Consider the following 17,057-nt stretch of genomic DNA (forward strand, 5'->3'; position numbering starts at 1 on the left):
AAAGTGCCGGTCAGGGAAGCTAGAAAAGGTACCTCCTTCATGGGTGACTCCACACCAATGTTCAAGGTCACGCCATAGCTGGGGGATGGAGGTAAGGAGATGAGGAGAGGCGAGAGAGACGGAAACCTAGAACGGTTAGCCTTTTTTTCCTGAACGAGGTCACTTCACCGGGTCCCTCTCTCCAGGTTCTTCTTCCCGACTACCACGACAACCGCCCTACGCCAGATCGACTCGGTTGTGCCTGGCTCTACTCCTTCTCAGCCTTATCATGTCGTGAGACCTGCAACGTCCACGCTGCTCATACAAGCATCTGGAACCTCCAACACTCTGCCATCATGGGTCTTGGCATTCTCGAGTCCAGGACTTTGGACAATGTCCCAGGTGAGTTGCCTTGCACGCGCGCCGGCCGCCCGTGTCCCCGCGCAGCTTCTTCTCAACGCTCTGCCCGCATTGTCCTCCTGTCATCCCATCGCTGACGACCGTCAAAACTCCAGGGACGACGCGCTACTTCGATGATCCAAACCGTCCCCAGACAGCGAACGATTCTCACCATGGACTGAAAGTCGACGCGAGCGGCGATGTGCCCATCATTCTGGTGAGCAGCCGACGGGATAGCTTCTGCGACATAGTCTGTGAACCTCCAGCTGACAACAAGCCCACTAGGTTCCTCAACCATCCGATGACCCCAACGATCCCCTGAACTGGCCCCTTTGGAAGCGAGACCTGATCACCTTTGTTCTCTCCATGACCGCCATCTTCGCGACCGCGCTCGGCCCTATTCTCGCGGCGAATACCGTTACGATTGCCCTCCTGTTCCGTACTAGCTTCACCCGCATCGCACTTTTGACCGGATACTTCCTTCTCGGAGTTGGTGCCGCAGCCATCTTCTTTGTGCCTTCTGCCCGAGTCTGGGGCAAGCGCCATCTCTTCATTCTCGGAATATGCATCCTCATTGCCTCGTCTGCGTGGGCGGGCTCTGTTGGCACGAGCTACTATTCGCTGCTTGGTGCGCGCATTGTCCAAGGTATCGGCTGTACTCCCTTCGAGACACTCGTAAATGCCGCCGTCGGTGATCTGTACTTTGTACACCAGCGCGGCTCCCGCATGGCCTTTACGAACTTGGCAGTGTTTGGCGGCGCCTTCTTCACTCCCATTGTTGTTGGCAAGATCACTCACAGCATTGGATGGTGGTGGACGTTTTACTTGGAGGCCATCTTTTGTGCTGCGTGCCTCCCCGCCGTCTTCTTCCTTTGCCCTGAGACAGCCTATCGTCGGGACATTGCGCTCAACACGGATATGGCTGCTGAATCCATCGAACTCACTGACAACAAGACATCTTATGTCGACGGCCCGGGTAGCAGGTCCAGCGACCACGAGAAGCTGAACCCTACGTCTGCGCCCTATGGATCAGGCCTGGAGGCTGTCCGAGGAGCGGGAGCTCAAACTCCGAAGAAGACATTCGTTCAGTCGCTGGCTTTGTTTGATGGTCGCAAGACGGACGAGCACTACTGGAAACTGCTGCTTCGCCCGTTCCCGCTCATCGCCCAGCCCGCCTTTCTGTGGGGATGTCTGATTCAGGGCACCATGATCGGTTGGACAGTTTTCATCGGTGTCATTGTTGCTGCCCTCTTCTTGGGGCCTCCTTACTACTGGAATGAGGTATACGCTGGATACGCCTACGTTGGTGCTTTCGTGGGAGCGCTCGTTGGCTTCATCATTGCTGGCGCTTTCTCCGACTGGAGTGCCAAGTTCTTGACTCGTCGCAACAATGGCATCTACGAACCCGAGTTCCGTATTGTCATGGTGCTACCCATGTTCATTATCGGTTCCATTGGCCTCTACGGGTTCGGCGTCACATCTGCTGGGCTTTCAACTAAAGAATACCACTACAGCATCCCGCTCGTATTCTTCGGCTTCGAGGTTGCTGGTATGGTCATCGGGGCTGTGGCCAGCTCTCTATACATCGTCGATGCCTACCGCGACATGGCCATCGAAGGCTTCACTATCATGATCATTTTCAAGAACATCTTCAGCTTTGGTCTTACGTTCAGTGCCTATGACTGGATCATCGGGGGTGGTATCAAGCCTACAATGATGGCCATTGCCAGCATTCAGGTTGTTGTTTGTGCCACGAGTATACCAATGTGTAAGTCGCCGATCTGTTACGCCGTACGAAACAGAAAGCTAATTACTTGTAGATCTCTATGGCAAACGCATCCGCGCTTACTTCCATCAACATGATCTGCTGAAGTTGACTGGGCTGCGCTGAGCAACCAGTGTGTTCTTTTCCTTTCTTGTTCGATTTGATGTCCGATCTAGAGAAAGACACCCGTCCCCTTACCTCTAAGCACACGCCCAAAAAAAGCCTGAGTGCGTTTTCACGCTCACGTGCGGGCCGTGGGTGCGCCATTGGGCGTCCAGATATACCCTACATCTACCATACTCCATAGTACCATATAGTAATGCCTAGTTCCGTATAATGACCCAAGAGGCCTCCCGATAATTGTGCGTAAGCACCAGGAAGAGTGCGGAGAGTTTTATTCTCACCGTTTTTGCCGATTCTGCCGCTGGCTTATTGTGGTCTTGCTTCCGACGCTATGACAGAAGGCCCGATCTTCCGTGCATCTCGGGAGGGGCATCTTTGGCTCCCGGCGAACAGACGCGTATAGTTTGGCCGAGATGGACGTCTTTTACACGGATGTATGCCCGCCTCCGCGTTGTAGGGCTTTGGGGTGCTTTGTGATGCCCGCTTCCAGGGTTCCCATCCGACATGTCAGTGCTGGGTGGAAGGTATCGCGATATCTTGGGAGATGGTTTGTACGGGCTGGCTTGTTGCAAAGTAGGGAGGCATGGGTTCTTGATGTATTCTCAACGTTCATTTTTCAGGTTCATACTTTTATGGTGCTGAATAGATGTTTGTATGTGTGTGCGTGCTATGCTATGCTGCCTATACCCATGCTATTCATGCTCGTATCCAAGACATCTCTCTCTCTCTCTCTCTGTGGCCGCCTGGAGGCGATGCCTTTACATGGAAACAATACTCATCACCTATTTCCAACATTCTCTTCAGTAACATAGTATGCAGTAACATAGTATTGCAGCAAAAGAATATAGTATGCGTATTTGGTAAGGGGGGTATATGTCAAACATATCGTAGAGGGTTTTCTTTCATATAGCAAAACAACCATATTCTCAAACAAGAATCAAAACATGCGTGGTGTTCCGATCCGACAACAGGGGGTTGGAAGAGATAAAAAATAAAGAAATTGCACAACGCTTCGCTGACATCCATTCATACACATCATTTTGTCGTAGTTTTCGCCCTCTGTCTTCTCTCTCTCTGTGTGTGTTTGTGTGTGCGTGTCTCTTCAACCAGTCAGCTTTCTCCACCAACTGCTCCGCGGCGTAGCCGTCGCATCGGAGAACATGGCCTGCCGACGCCGCTCGTCGCTCCCCTCGGAGCCGCCGCCGCCTCCGGCACCCCCGCTACCGCCGTACGTCCGACGCTCACGCTCTTCGCGCCGGGCTCTACGGCGGCGATCATCGGCCTCGTCGGCAGTGCCGTCCTCGTACCTGGCCCTGCGACGTCGCTCGCGCCGTTCACGACGCGCCTCGTCTTCGGTCTGGGGCACGGCGTCCGTCTGTTGTCCGCCGTCATCCGGAGGCGGGCCGGCGTCGGTGTGCTCCTTGACCCACGATGACGTTCCAGAGTGGGGCCACGCCGGCTTGGACTCCTCGTTGCGTCTGTACCGGTGTCGCGAGGAGTGCATGCCTTCGTCCCCGGACTCCCGGGTTCGCCGGCTGGAGCGGTGGTGATACATCTCTTCTGCGTCGGTGCCTTCGGCCGCGGCACGCGCAGCACGCCTGGCTTCCTTCCTGGCTCTGCGGGCTTCTTCTTCGTCCATCGGTGGTGGCGGCGGCGCCGCTTCGCGATCGCGAGCCTCGCGGGCTCGTCGACGTTCTTCCCGGGCTGCGCGTCTTGCATCTGCGTCAGCATCCGCTGCCGCGGCGGCCTCGCGCTGCTTCCGGACTCTTCGCCGTTCGGCACGCTCAGCCTCCCTATCTTCGGCCATTCTCCGTTCCTCTTCCTCGCGTTGGTCACGGTGCCCGCGAGAGCGAGCCGCGCGCCGCTCCGCACGTCTGAGCTCTTTCTCCTGCTGCTTGCGTGCTTCGGCATCCTCTTCGTCTCTCCTACGGTGGCGCTCGCGCCGAGCCTCTTCTTTGGCGGCGCGGCGTGCCTCTTCGGGATCCGGCTCGACGACCTCGGCCTCGGCCGCCTCAGCATTTCTGGCTGCACGACGAGCACGGCGAGCAGCGCGGCGAGCCTCTTGGTCCATGTCGGTCATCGCTGCGGGGTCGGCTTCGTCTGCATCGGCATGGAATCGTTGACGGCGTTCGCGCCTGGTGTCATCATCGGTCGCATAGGTATGTCGCCTTCGCAAGGGGTCCGGACGCTCCGTCTTGGGTGTTCTGAGGCCACTGAAGAGGCCTCCGAGACCCTTCTTCGCACTCGAGCTGGATCGTTTCATTGGTGGTGGCTCGGAAGGGCCATCGGGGTCCACCATGACAAGGTCATCGTCTTTAGCGTATCTAGATCGTCGGCGCGATGACTTGGGAGGGCTGCCGTCCTCGCCGTCACCATTGGCGCCGACCATGACAATATCTTCGTCCACAATATGATCGCGCTTGCGGCGCCTGCTGCTGGACTTGTCGACTCCAAGCACTTTGGCGGCTTTGGAGGACATGGGAGGTGGAGGGGCTTCCTCGGGAGGTGGCGACACCAACCCGCTCGCGTCGACCGAATGACGACGGGACGGTCTGTGTCGCCGGTCCCGGGTGGATGTCGTCCGGGAAATGGGCGGGGTGCTGAACATCGACATGAGTTTCGGCCGTGCTGGTGTCTCAACGTCTCTATCGGCGCGGTCGCCCTTGCCGGAGCTTGAACCCTTGGAGGAAGTCTTGACTTTTTCCTCGTCGCCGTAAGCGTGTTTCTTTTCGCGTCTTTCGGATTTTGACTTGGATTTCCGGTCTCTGTCGCGGTCACGATCACGTTCGCGATCGCGATCTCGATCACGGTCTCTCTCCTTCTCGCGAGGTGAAGCCGACCACATACCCCACGAGGAACCTTCTCGGTTGATTTTCGCCCGGTCCTTCTTGCTCGACTTCGGCTCAGGTGGAGGTGAGATTGGCTCTTCCTCAGCAGCGGGTTCCTCCTCAGGCACAGGGTCTTCAGGAGCCTCAGGGACGGCCGGAGGCGGTGGTGGAGCTGGTGGAGGAGGGACTTCCTCGGCGAGTATGTCCCTATCTCTGTTCTTCTTACTCTTCTTTTTCTTCTTCTCCACCGGCATTTCAATCACTTCGATGATCTCGTTCTCATCCTCTTCGACGGGGAAAGCTCCAGGTGGCTCCGAAGACTTGTTCTCGTCAGCTGGTTCTTCAACGTCGACTAACGGTGGCTCCTCGACAACAGGAGGAGGCGGTGGCGGCGGAGGAGGCGCGGATGCAGCTTCGGCAGCGCGCTTCTTCTCCTTTTTTAGTCGCTTTCTCTCTTCCTTCGACAAGACGACGGGGGGAGGAGTTGGCGGTGCGGGTTCCGGTTCCTCGGGTGGAGGGTCCTCCGGGGCTGGCTCTTCTGGTGCTGGCTCCTCAGGAACAGGTTCCTCTACAACGGGCTCAGGTTCGTCTTCCGGCGGCGGGATTGGTTCAAATGCTTTTAATCTGTCAGTAATCTTGCTTCCTTTGCCCTTTCGAGCCGTAGACGGTTGCATCCAGGACAGGGCATCGTTGTTTGTGGCGGATGATGTAGTCGTGTCATTCCAACCGAGATTCGCACCTTCTAGACCTATACGGAGATGAGTCAGCAGTGTAATCTCAGGTGACGCCCGTTGAGGCGTCTCATTTCCAATAGGCTTGGTGAGACTTGGTGGTGTGGTGGTGTGAAGAGAGATTGGCTGCGAGCCTGAGGCCACATACCTTTCTTCGACTTCTTAGTGCCAACGCCCCAGAAACTGAAGGCATCGTTGGATGGCTTTACTTCCGGCGCCGGGGGTGGTGGAGGAGGAGCAGCTTCCTCAGGCTCGGGATCGGCCAGGAGCTCCTCGATTTGGTCCTCGGTCAGCTCAATGTCGGCCAGCTCGTCCTCGTTGTCGACGTCCTCGACTGGCGCCGGCTCCAGCTCCGGCTCCGGATCCTCTTCCTTCTCCTTCTCCTTGTCCTTGCTTTTCTTGTCCTTCTTATCCTTCTTCTCCTTCTTTTCCTTCTCTTTCTCCTTCTCCTTTTCTTTCTCCTTTTCTTTCTTCGACTTGGACTTGGACTCCTTCTCCGACTTGGAGCTTTTCTTCGCCTTCTTCTCCGCTGCTTCAGCTTCCTCTCGCTCACGTGCCGCCTGCTCCTCGGCTTCCTTGGCAGCAGCTTCTTCGGCTTCCTTGGCGAGTCGCTCTTCCTCTTCGATGCGAGCGGCTTCTTCAGCTTCGGCGGCGGCGGCGGCTTCGGCATCCGCAGCAGCTTGGGATGCGGCGGCGCGCTCGTCGATCGATGCCTTGAGCGTGTCGTAAACACCCTGGTCCTTCTTGGTCAACTTGCCCTTCTTGAGCTTCTTGGCCTCCAAGGCAGCGAACTGCTCCTCCTCGTCCGCAATCTTTGCAGCCTCCTCTTCCTCGATTCGTGCCTTCTCGGCTGCCTCAGCCGCCTCCGCTGCCGCGGCCTCCTCTGCTTCTTGTGCAAGGCGTTCTTCCTCCTCCTTGGCAGCGGCCTCAGCAGCGGCGGCGGCAGCCTCCTCTTCTTCTTTGGCTAACCGCGCTGCTTCTTCCTTTTCAGCCTTCTTCTTTTCTTTCTCGAGCTTCTTGAGCTCCTTCTCGCTCAGCTTGGGCTCTTTCTTGGACTTCTCCTTTTCCTTGTCTTTATCCTTATCCTTGGACTTAGACTTGGAAGAGGTCATGTCGCCCCAAAAGCTGGATTTCTCTTTCTCAGGTTCTGCTTCTGCTACAGGCTCAGCCATGTCCAATGAGGGAGGGGTGGGAGCTTCCGGTGGAGGGTCGGCGAGTATGTCCTTACGGTTCTTAGACTTCTTCTTGGAGGATCCCCAGGCGGCCCAGTCATCGTCGTCTTTGGTCTCCTCGACGGAATCCGGTTGTACGGAATCCACGTTGGGCTCCTCGTCCACGACTTCAATGGGCTCGTTCTTGGATTTGTCCTTCTTCTTCTTGGAGGACGAGGTTCCCCAGATGTCATCTGTGGGCTCCTCAATTGCATCGGGCTTCATAGAAGCGCCTTCGTCGGCGTCGGCTCCCTTCTTCTTCTTGTCTTTCTTGCCACCGATGTTCCATGAGCTGAAGAAGCCGCCGCCATCCAGGGGGTCGGCAATGTCTGGTACGGCAGGAGGGGCTTCCTCGGCAGGGGTAGGCTCGTCCTCTCCGCCAAACTCAACCAAGGCCATGGCATCTTTCTTCTTCTTCTTCTTGTCCGACTTGCTCAAGCCAGCCCATTCATCCTCTTCGACCGCTTCAGCCTTCGGTTCCTCAGCTTCCTTATCGGCCTCCTTGCTCTTCTTCTTCTTTTCCTTCTCCTTATCTTTGTCCTTCTCTTTCTCCTTCTCCTTGTCTTTCTTGGAGGAAAGACCCCAAATGCCCCAAGAGTCGTCTTTGGACTTTTCAGCTTCGGCCTCCTTCTTCTTCTTTTTGTCCTTCTTCGAACTAGTAGCAGCAGCCCAGAAGTCGTCGTCATCCTTCTTTTCAGGTTCCGGCTCCGCTTCCTCGGCTGGGGGACCAGGCGCCGGTTCTGGTACAATCTCGGGTTCGGGTTCGGGATCCGCCGATTTGCCCTTCTTCTTCTTCTTCTTGTCCTTCTTGGAAAGGCCGAAGCTTGCCCAGTCATCGTCCGCTGGTGGTTCTGGCTCTGGATCAGCAGCAGGAGGCTCGGGCGCAGGTTCAGGAATAGGTTCCGGCTCGGGATCGGCAGTCTTGCCCTTCTTCTTTTTCTTGTCCTTTTTGGATCCTGTTAAACTGGCCCAAAAGTCATCTTCTGCTGGCTTCTCCGGTTCAGGCTCTGGCTCCGGTACTGGTTCCGGCTCGGGTTCAGGTTCCGGTTCCTTGGGAGGTTCAGGTTCGGCAAGAAGGCCCTTCTTCTTTTTCTTATCCTTTTTGGATGTCACTGCACCGAAACCCCATGGGTCATCCTTTTTCTCTGGCTCAGGCTCTGGTTCAGGGGCTGGAGGGGGTGGAGGAGGAACCGGTTCGGGTTCTGGTTCAGCTTTGCCCTTCTTCTTCTTCTTGCTGGTTTTAGTTGATACACCCCATCCAAAGTCGTCCGTAGCTGCTGCTTTGGCGGCTTCCGCTGCTTTCGCCGCCTCTTCGGCTTCTGCTGCTTCTTTGGCGGCTTGCTCTTCAGCCTCTTTTGCTAGTCGTTCCTCCTCTTCCTTACGGGCAGCCTCTTCCGCTTCGGCGGCGGCGGCGGCCTCTGCTTCGGCAGCAGCAGCGGCCTCGGCGGCTTTAGCAGCTTCGGCCTCGGCAGCAGCGGCGGCGGCAGCCATCTCCTTCTTCTTTTTCTTCTTCTGTGAATTGGTCAAGCCTGCAAAAGGATCAACGGGCTCTGGCTCGGGTTCTGGAGGCGGGGTAGGTTCCGGCTCGGGTTCTGCCACCGGGGGAGGTTCAGGTTCAAGGTCGACTAGGCCTTTCTTCTTCTTCTTCCCCGATAATGTTCCCCAACTCCAAGGATCCTCGTTAGAGGCTGGCGGATCGGGCGCCGGCTCAGAGACTGGTTCAGGGGCCGGCTCGTCCTTACTCTTCTTCTTCTTACCAAGTCCCCAGGTATCCCACAGGTCGTCTTTCGGCTCCTCTTTGGGGGGGTCGTCCTTCTTCCCCTTCTTGGTGGTACCGCCCCACGAACCCCATGGGTCGTCTGCAGGTGTCTCCTCCTTGGCTGATTCAGGAGCCTTGTCCTCTTCCACCGCATCCCAGATACTGGCTTTCTTCTTCTTCTTGTCTTTCTTTGTAGTCGCAGTGCCGAAACCCCACGGGTCATCTTTCTCCTCTTTCTCCTGCGGCGGGTCGGGTGCCGGTTCCGGGTCAGCTGGTGTGTCGTCGCCGAACGAAAACCCCAGTGTGGTGCTTTTCTTCTTCGTTTTGCTTTTGGAGCCCCATGGATTTGAATCGGCGTCTTCCTTTGCCTCCGCTGGCGTACTTGTGGCTGCATTCTTGTTAGCGCCAGACCAATCCCATGTGTTCCCTAGTCCCGTGCCTGTTGTTGTCCAATTTGACGCTCCCAATCCCCAACTGAACCCCCCTGACTTCTTGGTCTCCGTTGAGCCAAAATTGATGTCTAACGACCCGTTGCCGCTGCCTATGTCGTCCAGTTTTATTTCATCGAATGAATCAGGTGCCGGTTCGTCAGCCTTTTTGCCCTTCTTCTTGGATTTCGTGGTTGCGAAGCCCCAGTCATCTTCCGGGGGCGGATCGTCTGCTGGTGGTGTTTCTTTGTCGCCTCCATCGCCGTCGCCCGCAGCGCCGCCGTCGTTACCTGCGTCACCGCCCTGATCACCTCCATCGCCGGCGCCTTCGTCTTCCTTCTTCGCGCCATCATCATCGTTATTGTTGTTTGCCGCCGGCGCCTTGGCTGGCGCCTTGTTCTTCTTCTTCTTCGCCGCTTGCATGAATCCTTCCTCGGAACCAAAGTCGATGAGAAAGTCGATGAGAAAGTCGCGTGTAGGATCGCTGAGTATGGCGTCGCCGTTTCGTCGCTGTCGCTGTTCTGTGCTTGAAGTGTGCGGTTGGGTGAAGAAAGAGAAGTCTGATGGTCGTCGACTCGCAAAACCGCCAGTGTTCGTCGGGTCCATGACTTGCTCGCATGGCTCGGACGGCTCAGAGGGCGCTTCAAATCGTCGCAACCATCGCGGGCCGCATTCTGGTGCTTTCAACGGAGTTGAGATGTTGCATGTGGTTTTGAGGGGTCGTCGATGATGGGATGAAATCTAGGGATGTCAGCGGATCAGATTAGCTCAGAAGTTCATCTGAAAGGCATGTGTTAGTGGAATGGGGGGTGAGACGGCGTCATGCCCCTCACGTCCCCCCGACTCCCGTCCAAAGGCTTTCCGGACCAGCCATGGCAGCGAACGGTAAGCCGTTAGACTTGGGGACGAGCGCTGAGGCGTCCAGGCTGGAACGGCGCCGGCGCGCACAAAATTCCAGAGTAAACAGGAATTGGAGAAAACCATGACGGCAGACGAAAAAGTCTCGGGTCGTACCTGAGCATTGTGTGAAGCGGATTCCCAGGCGCGGGCGATCATGCGCAAGCGGATGCGCACATCTTCCTCAGCCCAGCCAGTCGTCGTCGATTGCTGGGTTGACTTCCATCGATATACGCCTTCTGCCCGCCCTGATGGGGAGAATGTGGCCACCGCGACCGCCGCCATGTTGAGAAGTTGAGCTCGTGTTGCTACAGCTTGGTGTGAGAATCATGGAAGCTAAATCGGTTCGGAGGAGAGAAACGGCTGATGAGGGTATATCGGTGTATAGCTCGTGGTTTTTGTCGTGGTCGTCGTAATCGTAGCAGTCGTTGTACGCAGTGTAGCGGGAAAACAAGCGGGTTCGTGCTGGCGAGAGGAGGGGGCGGGTCGATGAAACGAGAGTTGAACAGGACGTGAGAGGAGTTCACCTGCAGATATAAACCTCCAGACTGTGTATTCGTACGACCGAGGCGAACTGAGACAGGTGGTGCAAGTCAGTAAGGAAGAAAAGAAAAGAAAAAACCTCCAGGGACTGCTACTATGGTGGGAGATGTAACTGCGCAGGCTGGGTGGTGGGATGGTCGGCTCGGGTGGCCGCAAAAGAGACGGAGCACTTTTGCGGTACGCAGCGGCGCAAGGGACCTAGGATCTGGGGGTGGTGACGGGTAAGGTGAATTGGGGGCAGGGAAGAAGAGGGGACCAGCGGATGGATAAGATATGGCAGGGCAGGGAGGAGGAAATACACTCGCCTGTTTCTTCTTGTTCTTCTTTTTTCTCCCGCCTTTGCCTACAGGTATGTTCCTGGTCCCCTGCTCAAAATTGCCGGAGAATTGGACGATAACGGGCCAAGTCGAAGCGATAGCAGGGATGTAGCTCTTGGTGTCACAGGCTCACAGCTTGAGAAAGTCGCCGCCGTCGCGTCTGATCGCCGGGGAAATGGTCCTGGATTGAAGCTGTCCTAAGAGAGAGAGAAAGAGGTCAATCCGCCAGTTTCTTGATTGTATTCAACTACGACTTTCAAGCCGTTCCCATCGCCCCTTTTTCTAAGAAGATGACTCTCTCTGGAGGAGGTGAGGTTGAATTGGCCATATGCAAGAAAGGAGCAATAGGAACGCTGGATGTGACCCGGCAAAAAAGGAGAGGAGAGTCAAAAAAAAATCATTTCTTACAAGCCACTTCCTTCACAGGGAGCCAATGGGTCAGCGCGTTGACGCTAGATCGTCGCGGCGAAGGCGAATAGGTGGATGGATGTGGTTGCAGACCGCCAGATATCTTGCAGGAGGCAGGCAACGTAGGCCACAGCCTGCACTTGGGATTGGTGATGTCGTTGAGGTCGTGCTTTGCTTGGTTCCGACTCGTGAGCTGAGCAAAAGTATTCCGTACTTGTTCGGAGATGCGATTCGGATGGTGGTGTGAGTAAGACGCCGTCGTCGTATTGTCGAGCCCGGGCCCGGCCAGCCAGACGTTGAGGCAATTGACCGAACGGGACGTGTTTGTTGTTAATGAATAGCCCGCTTGCCTACTCTGCAATTAGTTTACAATATGTTACCTTGATGTACGCCTTCTTCCACCGAGGGCGATTTGTCTTTCCGCTCTCTTCTTCAGCGAAGTTGGTCAGAAGTTTCGCCCTGTCGTGCAACAGAGAACGCCGCAAGAATAGTAGAAACAGATGGGAGAAGCATGAGCGGCGGCGACCGCCTTGTATACAGGGAAGGTGTACACAAGAACTAATGCAAGACGGGAGTCAACAATCCAAATGAGGAATACAAGGGCAAGATAATAAGGTGAGTCTGCAGACAGAGAAAGACAGAGTCAGTACTCCGTACTTGGTACCTTATGTGAGGTAAAGGTAAAGCGAGGTAAAAGGTAAGGCAGGACGGAAAGAATAATTATGGATATTGATGCTGTATGCACGTCTATGCGATCCATCCGACCAGCCATGTCCCATCCATCATCCATCAAAACCATCCTATCAGGACCAATCCACACGCATCTTTTATCGCGTCCAGTCTCAGTCTCCCCGTGGTTGCTCCTCCGTCTCCTCCGTCTGTCTGGGTGCTGTCGCTGTTCCCGCCCCCATTTGCTCGCCGCCTTCTCTCTTCCCCTGGCCCGCTCCGTGGACCGTATGGGTGTATGTGCGTGTGTTCGTGTACGTGTGTGTGTGATGTACATGGCGATAGATCCCGAGCAACGGCATGGCCCATGATGGGTACCTTGGGTGCTTAGCCCAGAAGGGGGAGGAGGTGCCACGGCAAAAGCGCAGCAACCCACCCACTAAGCAGACTGTGACAGTACAACTCCAAAGTACCTCACTCTGGGAGTCTGGAAAAAGGTGGTGATCCCTGGCAGTGTGGTCGGTTAAGAAGGGCGGCTTCGGCGCTTCATTGGCCGAGTTAGTGTGATATCAAGTGTCTCGAGACTCAGAGAGATGGCACCCCCTGCACGCCGGAGTCGTTTGACTCGATTCACACCACCTTAGCCCCTCCCCTCCTCTTCAGCCTGCCGCCCAGCGGCCCAGGTGATGCCATTTCTCCAGGATGCCGTCCGCTTCAAGTGGGCATTTGGGCAGCACACTCTTACGGAGTATGTACTTACACAGTAGACTCTTAGTCTTAGTACGCGCTGCGGGAGCCACGAGGGCGGACTCTAGAATGTTTAGGTAACCACGAGGTCAGCAGGTCCTGGATATCAGGTGCATCTTGTTTCCATTCCATGTTGAACAAGCAGCGGAACCAGGGCGGGCAGAAATTGAATAGGAAGGTACCCAAGGAAGGGATTGGATTATGAGGGGGGAAGAACTGTAGGTAATTACTCCGTAACCGTAGAAAAGGCACCGGCTCTGAGGTAAAACGCCCTTGCCGCCACCAGCTGCGTTCTCACGTGGGATACATCGATACCTTTTACTTCCTTCCCTTACCTTACCGTACCTTATGAATAGGTAAGGTACCTAGGCTGTTACTGCCTTCCCTTTCTGATGCCGTCGCTTTACCTCTTTCTCCAAGGTACGGAACCTATCCAAGAGCTCTTGGCTTTTTCGGCGTGTCTCCGTAGGTAGAATTCCATCCCAACCTTAGCACAGGCAAGCGCAAGTATCTAAGGTATCTATGGAGCAAGCACCTTTCTAGCGCTGGAATAAGGCAATAATAATACCTGACTGGTGGTCTCGAGGTTGACAATACATACAACATACAAAACCAACAAAAGTAGGTAGTAAACAACTCTTTCTGGACTCGGGTTCCTTGACTAGCAGGATCCAAGGACCCTACGCACACCTGCGTTGGCTCTCTTGATCCCTCTTCCCTGCTGCGAAAAACTCACCACCACCACCAGCCTTTCCCGCTTGGGTCTTCGCTGCTGCCACATGCTAGTTTCCTTCTCGAAGCTGCGGTCTTCCATGTTATTCATGATGACGCGCTGCTGTCAACTACACAACTTCAACACCACCCACCGCTCCAACGCATAGGAAAATCTCTTTCAGCTCGACTGCCGCAATCAATAGGTACTCAAATTTTCGAACTGCTCAATATCCCTGTGTATCACAGTTCCCGTCAGAAAAGCCCTTATCCGGTAACGCCCGGGCGCCCTCGTCTTCCTTCGGATTTACCTCTCTCTGCACCAGTCTACCATACGGCCTGGATGATGGTCGGAGGTTCATCGCCTAAACCGCTCAATTGCGGAGGTACATGGTCCTCCAGCCACTCGCCCCCAGTTACCCATGTACCTTCCAATTAACACCAACCCCGCCAAGCAAGGGGACTATTGAGACTCAACTCCCTTACCCATTTCTCGCGACCTGCGGCAAACGGGATTGGGCATTGAAGAGAGGGCGTGCAGCCATGCCGTTAAATTTATTGATGACAGGCAGGCGCGGCCTATGCATCTGCATCTGAATGGCGAAGCATGAAATGCAGGCGCATCAAGCTCGCGGGGGAGAGAAGAAAAAGCGGCAACACCATGCCACCATGTCCATCATCATTCGGTTCCTACGCCAACTTACTACATACAGATCCTTCCCTCCCGTCTACCTAGACTTAGGACCGTCGTGACGGAAGCGGGACGAACCCAAAGTCAGGGAAGAAAAGGGAGAAGTCGCCTTCAGTCAACGAGACGTTGCGTTGCCATGCGGACAACGGCTCGGCCAGCATGCTACGCTCTAGTATCGATGCAGCGACGCACCAGGCCGTGAGGTATCGATACATTACCGGCTGGGCAGCCATGCGCCTATTAGCATGGAATGACCTCTCCTAGGCCTGGTATTCGTACCTTTCAAATACACGAGGGCTCCATCTGGCATCTGTACGATGGCCGATGAGCGTCCAGTCATCGTCGAAGCAGCCCCAGGGCCGCCAGCAGCTTGCATCTCGACGGGTGTGCTCGCAGGGTCACTGGCCTGCGGCGCTGCGCTGCGCATCGGGAGCTAACATGCCCTTCATGCACATCCCAAGTCTGGCCCTGTCTAAGGAGATGCGACTTCATCTGTCTACTGGATCATTTCGTCTACACGCGTCCCACCTCCATCATCGCATGGCGCATCTCTATCCACTCATCCCACGAGTGTCGCCAAAAGCGGTATGGCGGCTCCCTCACCGCTTCAACTTCTCAACCCACCTCTGGGCGAACTTTGCACCAACCAGCCACGCTGAATTATCATCTCTACGGCTACCCGTAGGCTTTGGACCTTTCGGGATGCCGCAGATTTCCATCGCCCGTCTTCGTTGTCAGTTTCGATGACAGAAGAGTCCAAGGCGAGCAAGACAGTCTCAACACTAAACAAGGAATGTGTCAGTTTGGGGTACCTGGCGTAACTCAGGTAGAGACCCAGAGGAAATAGTGCGCTCGTGTCACGATACTAAAGCACAATGGAGACTTCTTGAGGAACGGCGTCAGGCATGATCACAACAAAATATTGCCTCTCCCTCACAACCTGCCTGCTGGCTTATTCTCCAGCATCGATCAACTAACACGCAGTTGTCAGACGGTGTAGACCAATTCCTTCCGGACGGACTACGAGCATCTCGCGGCTTCTTCTGGCGGTCAGACCTGAACTGGCCACAGTTGGCCACCTCGACAATGGCCGTCATCCATGGCCTTTGGTCAGGTTGAAACTATGGGTCGATGGAGGAGACAGCGCAGCGAAATGCAATATCACTGACTTGGTTAGCTGCAGATTCGACTCGTTCTGCTCTAGAACCCTGTCGACGCTTTCGGAATCAAGACTTGGAGTGCGATTCCCAAGAGGCAAATTGTCTTTCTCGGTGATGGCCATTGAGTCATCGGCTGAATTGCGCTTACGGTGACCATGAAATCATTACTTTGCTTGACGAGTGTCGTTGGCAAAACACCTTCTAGGTTCACGTTCAATTCTTTGTCTTTGGCCCTACCAGTTTTCATCGGAGCATCAACTACAGATCAACCCTCGGGTGCACCTCGATCCAACGAAGCCGAGAACTTGCATCAACAACTGCCCATGGTAGCTGGATAAGGCCGCATGTACTTCTTCGGCCATGTCTCAGGTCGCGTGACGTTGACTCAGAGGCAACCAGAGGAAATTGTACTCTAGGGAAGAGGACCATTCGGCACCAGTCGGGGAATCGCCTCAGTTGCAATCAACGAGGATGAGCTTGACGGTTCCTTGTTACCCTACCCTAGACTCCCACTTCGAGATCAATCTGTGAATCGGAGAGCTTGAGTGGTGGCTTTGAGATTCAGCAGCATTCTCATGTTGGGATTCTTGAGGACCTTGCATTCCTTCTTGTGGTTCTTGCCCTCCCAGGCCTTCTTCTGACACGCCTGCAGCTCGTCAGCATTTACGTTCAGAATCGCACCACGACAGTAACGTACGGTATCACAGTAGTAGTAGTAACCACAGCCGCCACACTTCTTGCGCTCCTGTGCTTCCTTGCCACAGGCTTGACACGGCCGAGTGTCATTTTGCTTGTCAATTCCTCCAGTGTACTTGACAAGCTCTGTGTTCATCTGGTAAAGGTCTGCCAGTCTCATGGGAAAGGCCTAAGGTACCATATTTGTCAATTAGCCACCATTGATTGAGATGATGAGTGAGAAAGCAGGACTAACCCGACAAGTTTCCAGCTTCTCCACGCGAACTCCCTCCCATCCAAGAATCTCTTGGTAGTGGTATTCAAAACTGCAACGGTATGTCCAACCTTGAATGGGCGATGATCGACCTGCGCATTTCCATCTGGATAGAAAGCGACGAGGAACGCAAAGTCGCGTTTGTCGCGGCAGACGAGGACTTAGCGGGTAATGAGCTCGATTCTCACGATCTCACCAAATAGACACCAATTTGTCGTATTGCGGTACGCGCCTCCATCTTCGGCGACCTCATCTTGGTCGTCAGCCTGAAGAAATCCGGGAAAGTAGAAGAATTCCTTCACAAACTCATCATAGTTGGTCATGATGGCTTCTTCTGGGTGATTTCTGATAACCCCACGTTTGCGACTGCGCTTGCGAGTTGCAGACAAACAACCTCATTGTGATGAGGCCGATATGCCGCCCCCCATTCGGAGAGTTATCGGTGCTCAGGTAGCATCAGCCACAGTCGCTGAAGGCTTATCTGAGGTATTCAGGGTCCAAGGTGCGGCTTCTCTTTTATCCCGGGGGGGTCGCGCCTCAACTGGAGCTCCCACAAACGTAAGGATACAAGCAACTCAGTCCGAGGCACTGGCTCCTTCGCCAGGGGTTAATAATAGTATCACCACTCGTTTCAGCTTTCTCCCATCCTTCAACATCGGAGTGCCATTGGTATCAAAACCGCAGCAGAAAAGAAAAGAAAAAAAACAATCCAGCTCTAAAAGAGCTGGCTCCTTGTCCACGCTGT

At 55.0% G+C, this 17,057-nt stretch overlaps 3 protein-coding genes across 3 annotated transcripts; 1 reads left to right on the forward strand and 2 right to left on the reverse strand.

Moving 5' to 3' along the window:
- The first annotated feature begins 202 nt into the window (after positions 1 to 202).
- On the forward strand, positions 203 to 2,652 carry HER10_EVM0001933 (major facilitator superfamily transporter). The gene is made up of 4 exons (XM_035471665.1): positions 203 to 381; positions 495 to 595; positions 664 to 2,146; positions 2,199 to 2,652. Exons 1-4 carry the CDS (start codon positions 336 to 338, stop codon positions 2,267 to 2,269), a joined length of 1,701 nt encoding a protein of 566 aa, XP_035330460.1. The 5' UTR covers positions 203 to 335; the 3' UTR covers positions 2,270 to 2,652.
- Positions 2,653 to 2,901: 249 nt separating this feature from the next.
- On the reverse strand, positions 2,902 to 12,079 carry HER10_EVM0013299 (uncharacterized protein). The gene is made up of 3 exons (XM_035483210.1): positions 10,238 to 12,079; positions 5,974 to 9,964; positions 2,902 to 5,842 (listed from the first exon to the last, which is right to left on the reverse strand). Exons 1-3 carry the CDS (start codon positions 10,403 to 10,405, stop codon positions 3,369 to 3,371), a joined length of 6,633 nt encoding a protein of 2,210 aa, XP_035331107.1. The 5' UTR covers positions 10,406 to 12,079; the 3' UTR covers positions 2,902 to 3,368.
- Positions 12,080 to 15,883: 3,804 nt separating this feature from the next.
- Positions 15,884 to 16,635, reverse strand: HER10_EVM0006453 (uncharacterized protein; the record flags this gene model as incomplete). Its single annotated transcript, XM_035476036.1, has 4 exons — positions 15,884 to 16,009; positions 16,061 to 16,228; positions 16,291 to 16,404; positions 16,501 to 16,635. The coding sequence occupies 4 exons, from the start codon at positions 16,633 to 16,635 to the stop codon at positions 15,884 to 15,886; spliced, it is 543 nt and encodes a 180-aa protein (XP_035330729.1).
- Between the last annotated feature and the right edge of the window lie 422 nt (positions 16,636 to 17,057).

The sequence above is a fragment of the Colletotrichum scovillei genome, assembly GCF_011075155.1.
Source record: "Colletotrichum scovillei strain TJNH1 chromosome Unknown Contig00008, whole genome shotgun sequence".
NCBI lineage: Eukaryota > Fungi > Ascomycota > Sordariomycetes > Glomerellales > Glomerellaceae > Colletotrichum > Colletotrichum scovillei.

Bases quoted from the DNA above. Each gene is read 5' to 3' on its own strand.
- HER10_EVM0001933 (XM_035471665.1), top strand. From the start codon at position 336: ATGGGTCTTGGCATTCTCGAGTCCAGGACTTTGGACAATGTCCCAG. The intron at 382-494 runs GTGAGTTGCCTT...TCAAAACTCCAG, and splicing joins GACTTTGGACAATGTCCCAG to GGACGACGCGCTACTTCGAT. The intron at 596-663 runs GTGAGCAGCCGA...CAAGCCCACTAG, and splicing joins GCGATGTGCCCATCATTCTG to GTTCCTCAACCATCCGATGA.
- HER10_EVM0013299 (XM_035483210.1), bottom strand. From the start codon at position 10,405: ATGGCGGCGGTCGCGGTGGCCACATTCTCCCCATCAGGGCGGGCAGAA. The intron at 9,965-10,237 runs GTACGACCCGAG...TGACATCCCTAG, and splicing joins CCGCTTCACACAATGCTCAG to ATTTCATCCCATCATCGACG. The intron at 5,843-5,973 runs GTATGTGGCCTC...ATCTCCGTATAG, and splicing joins CACTAAGAAGTCGAAGAAAG to GTCTAGAAGGTGCGAATCTC.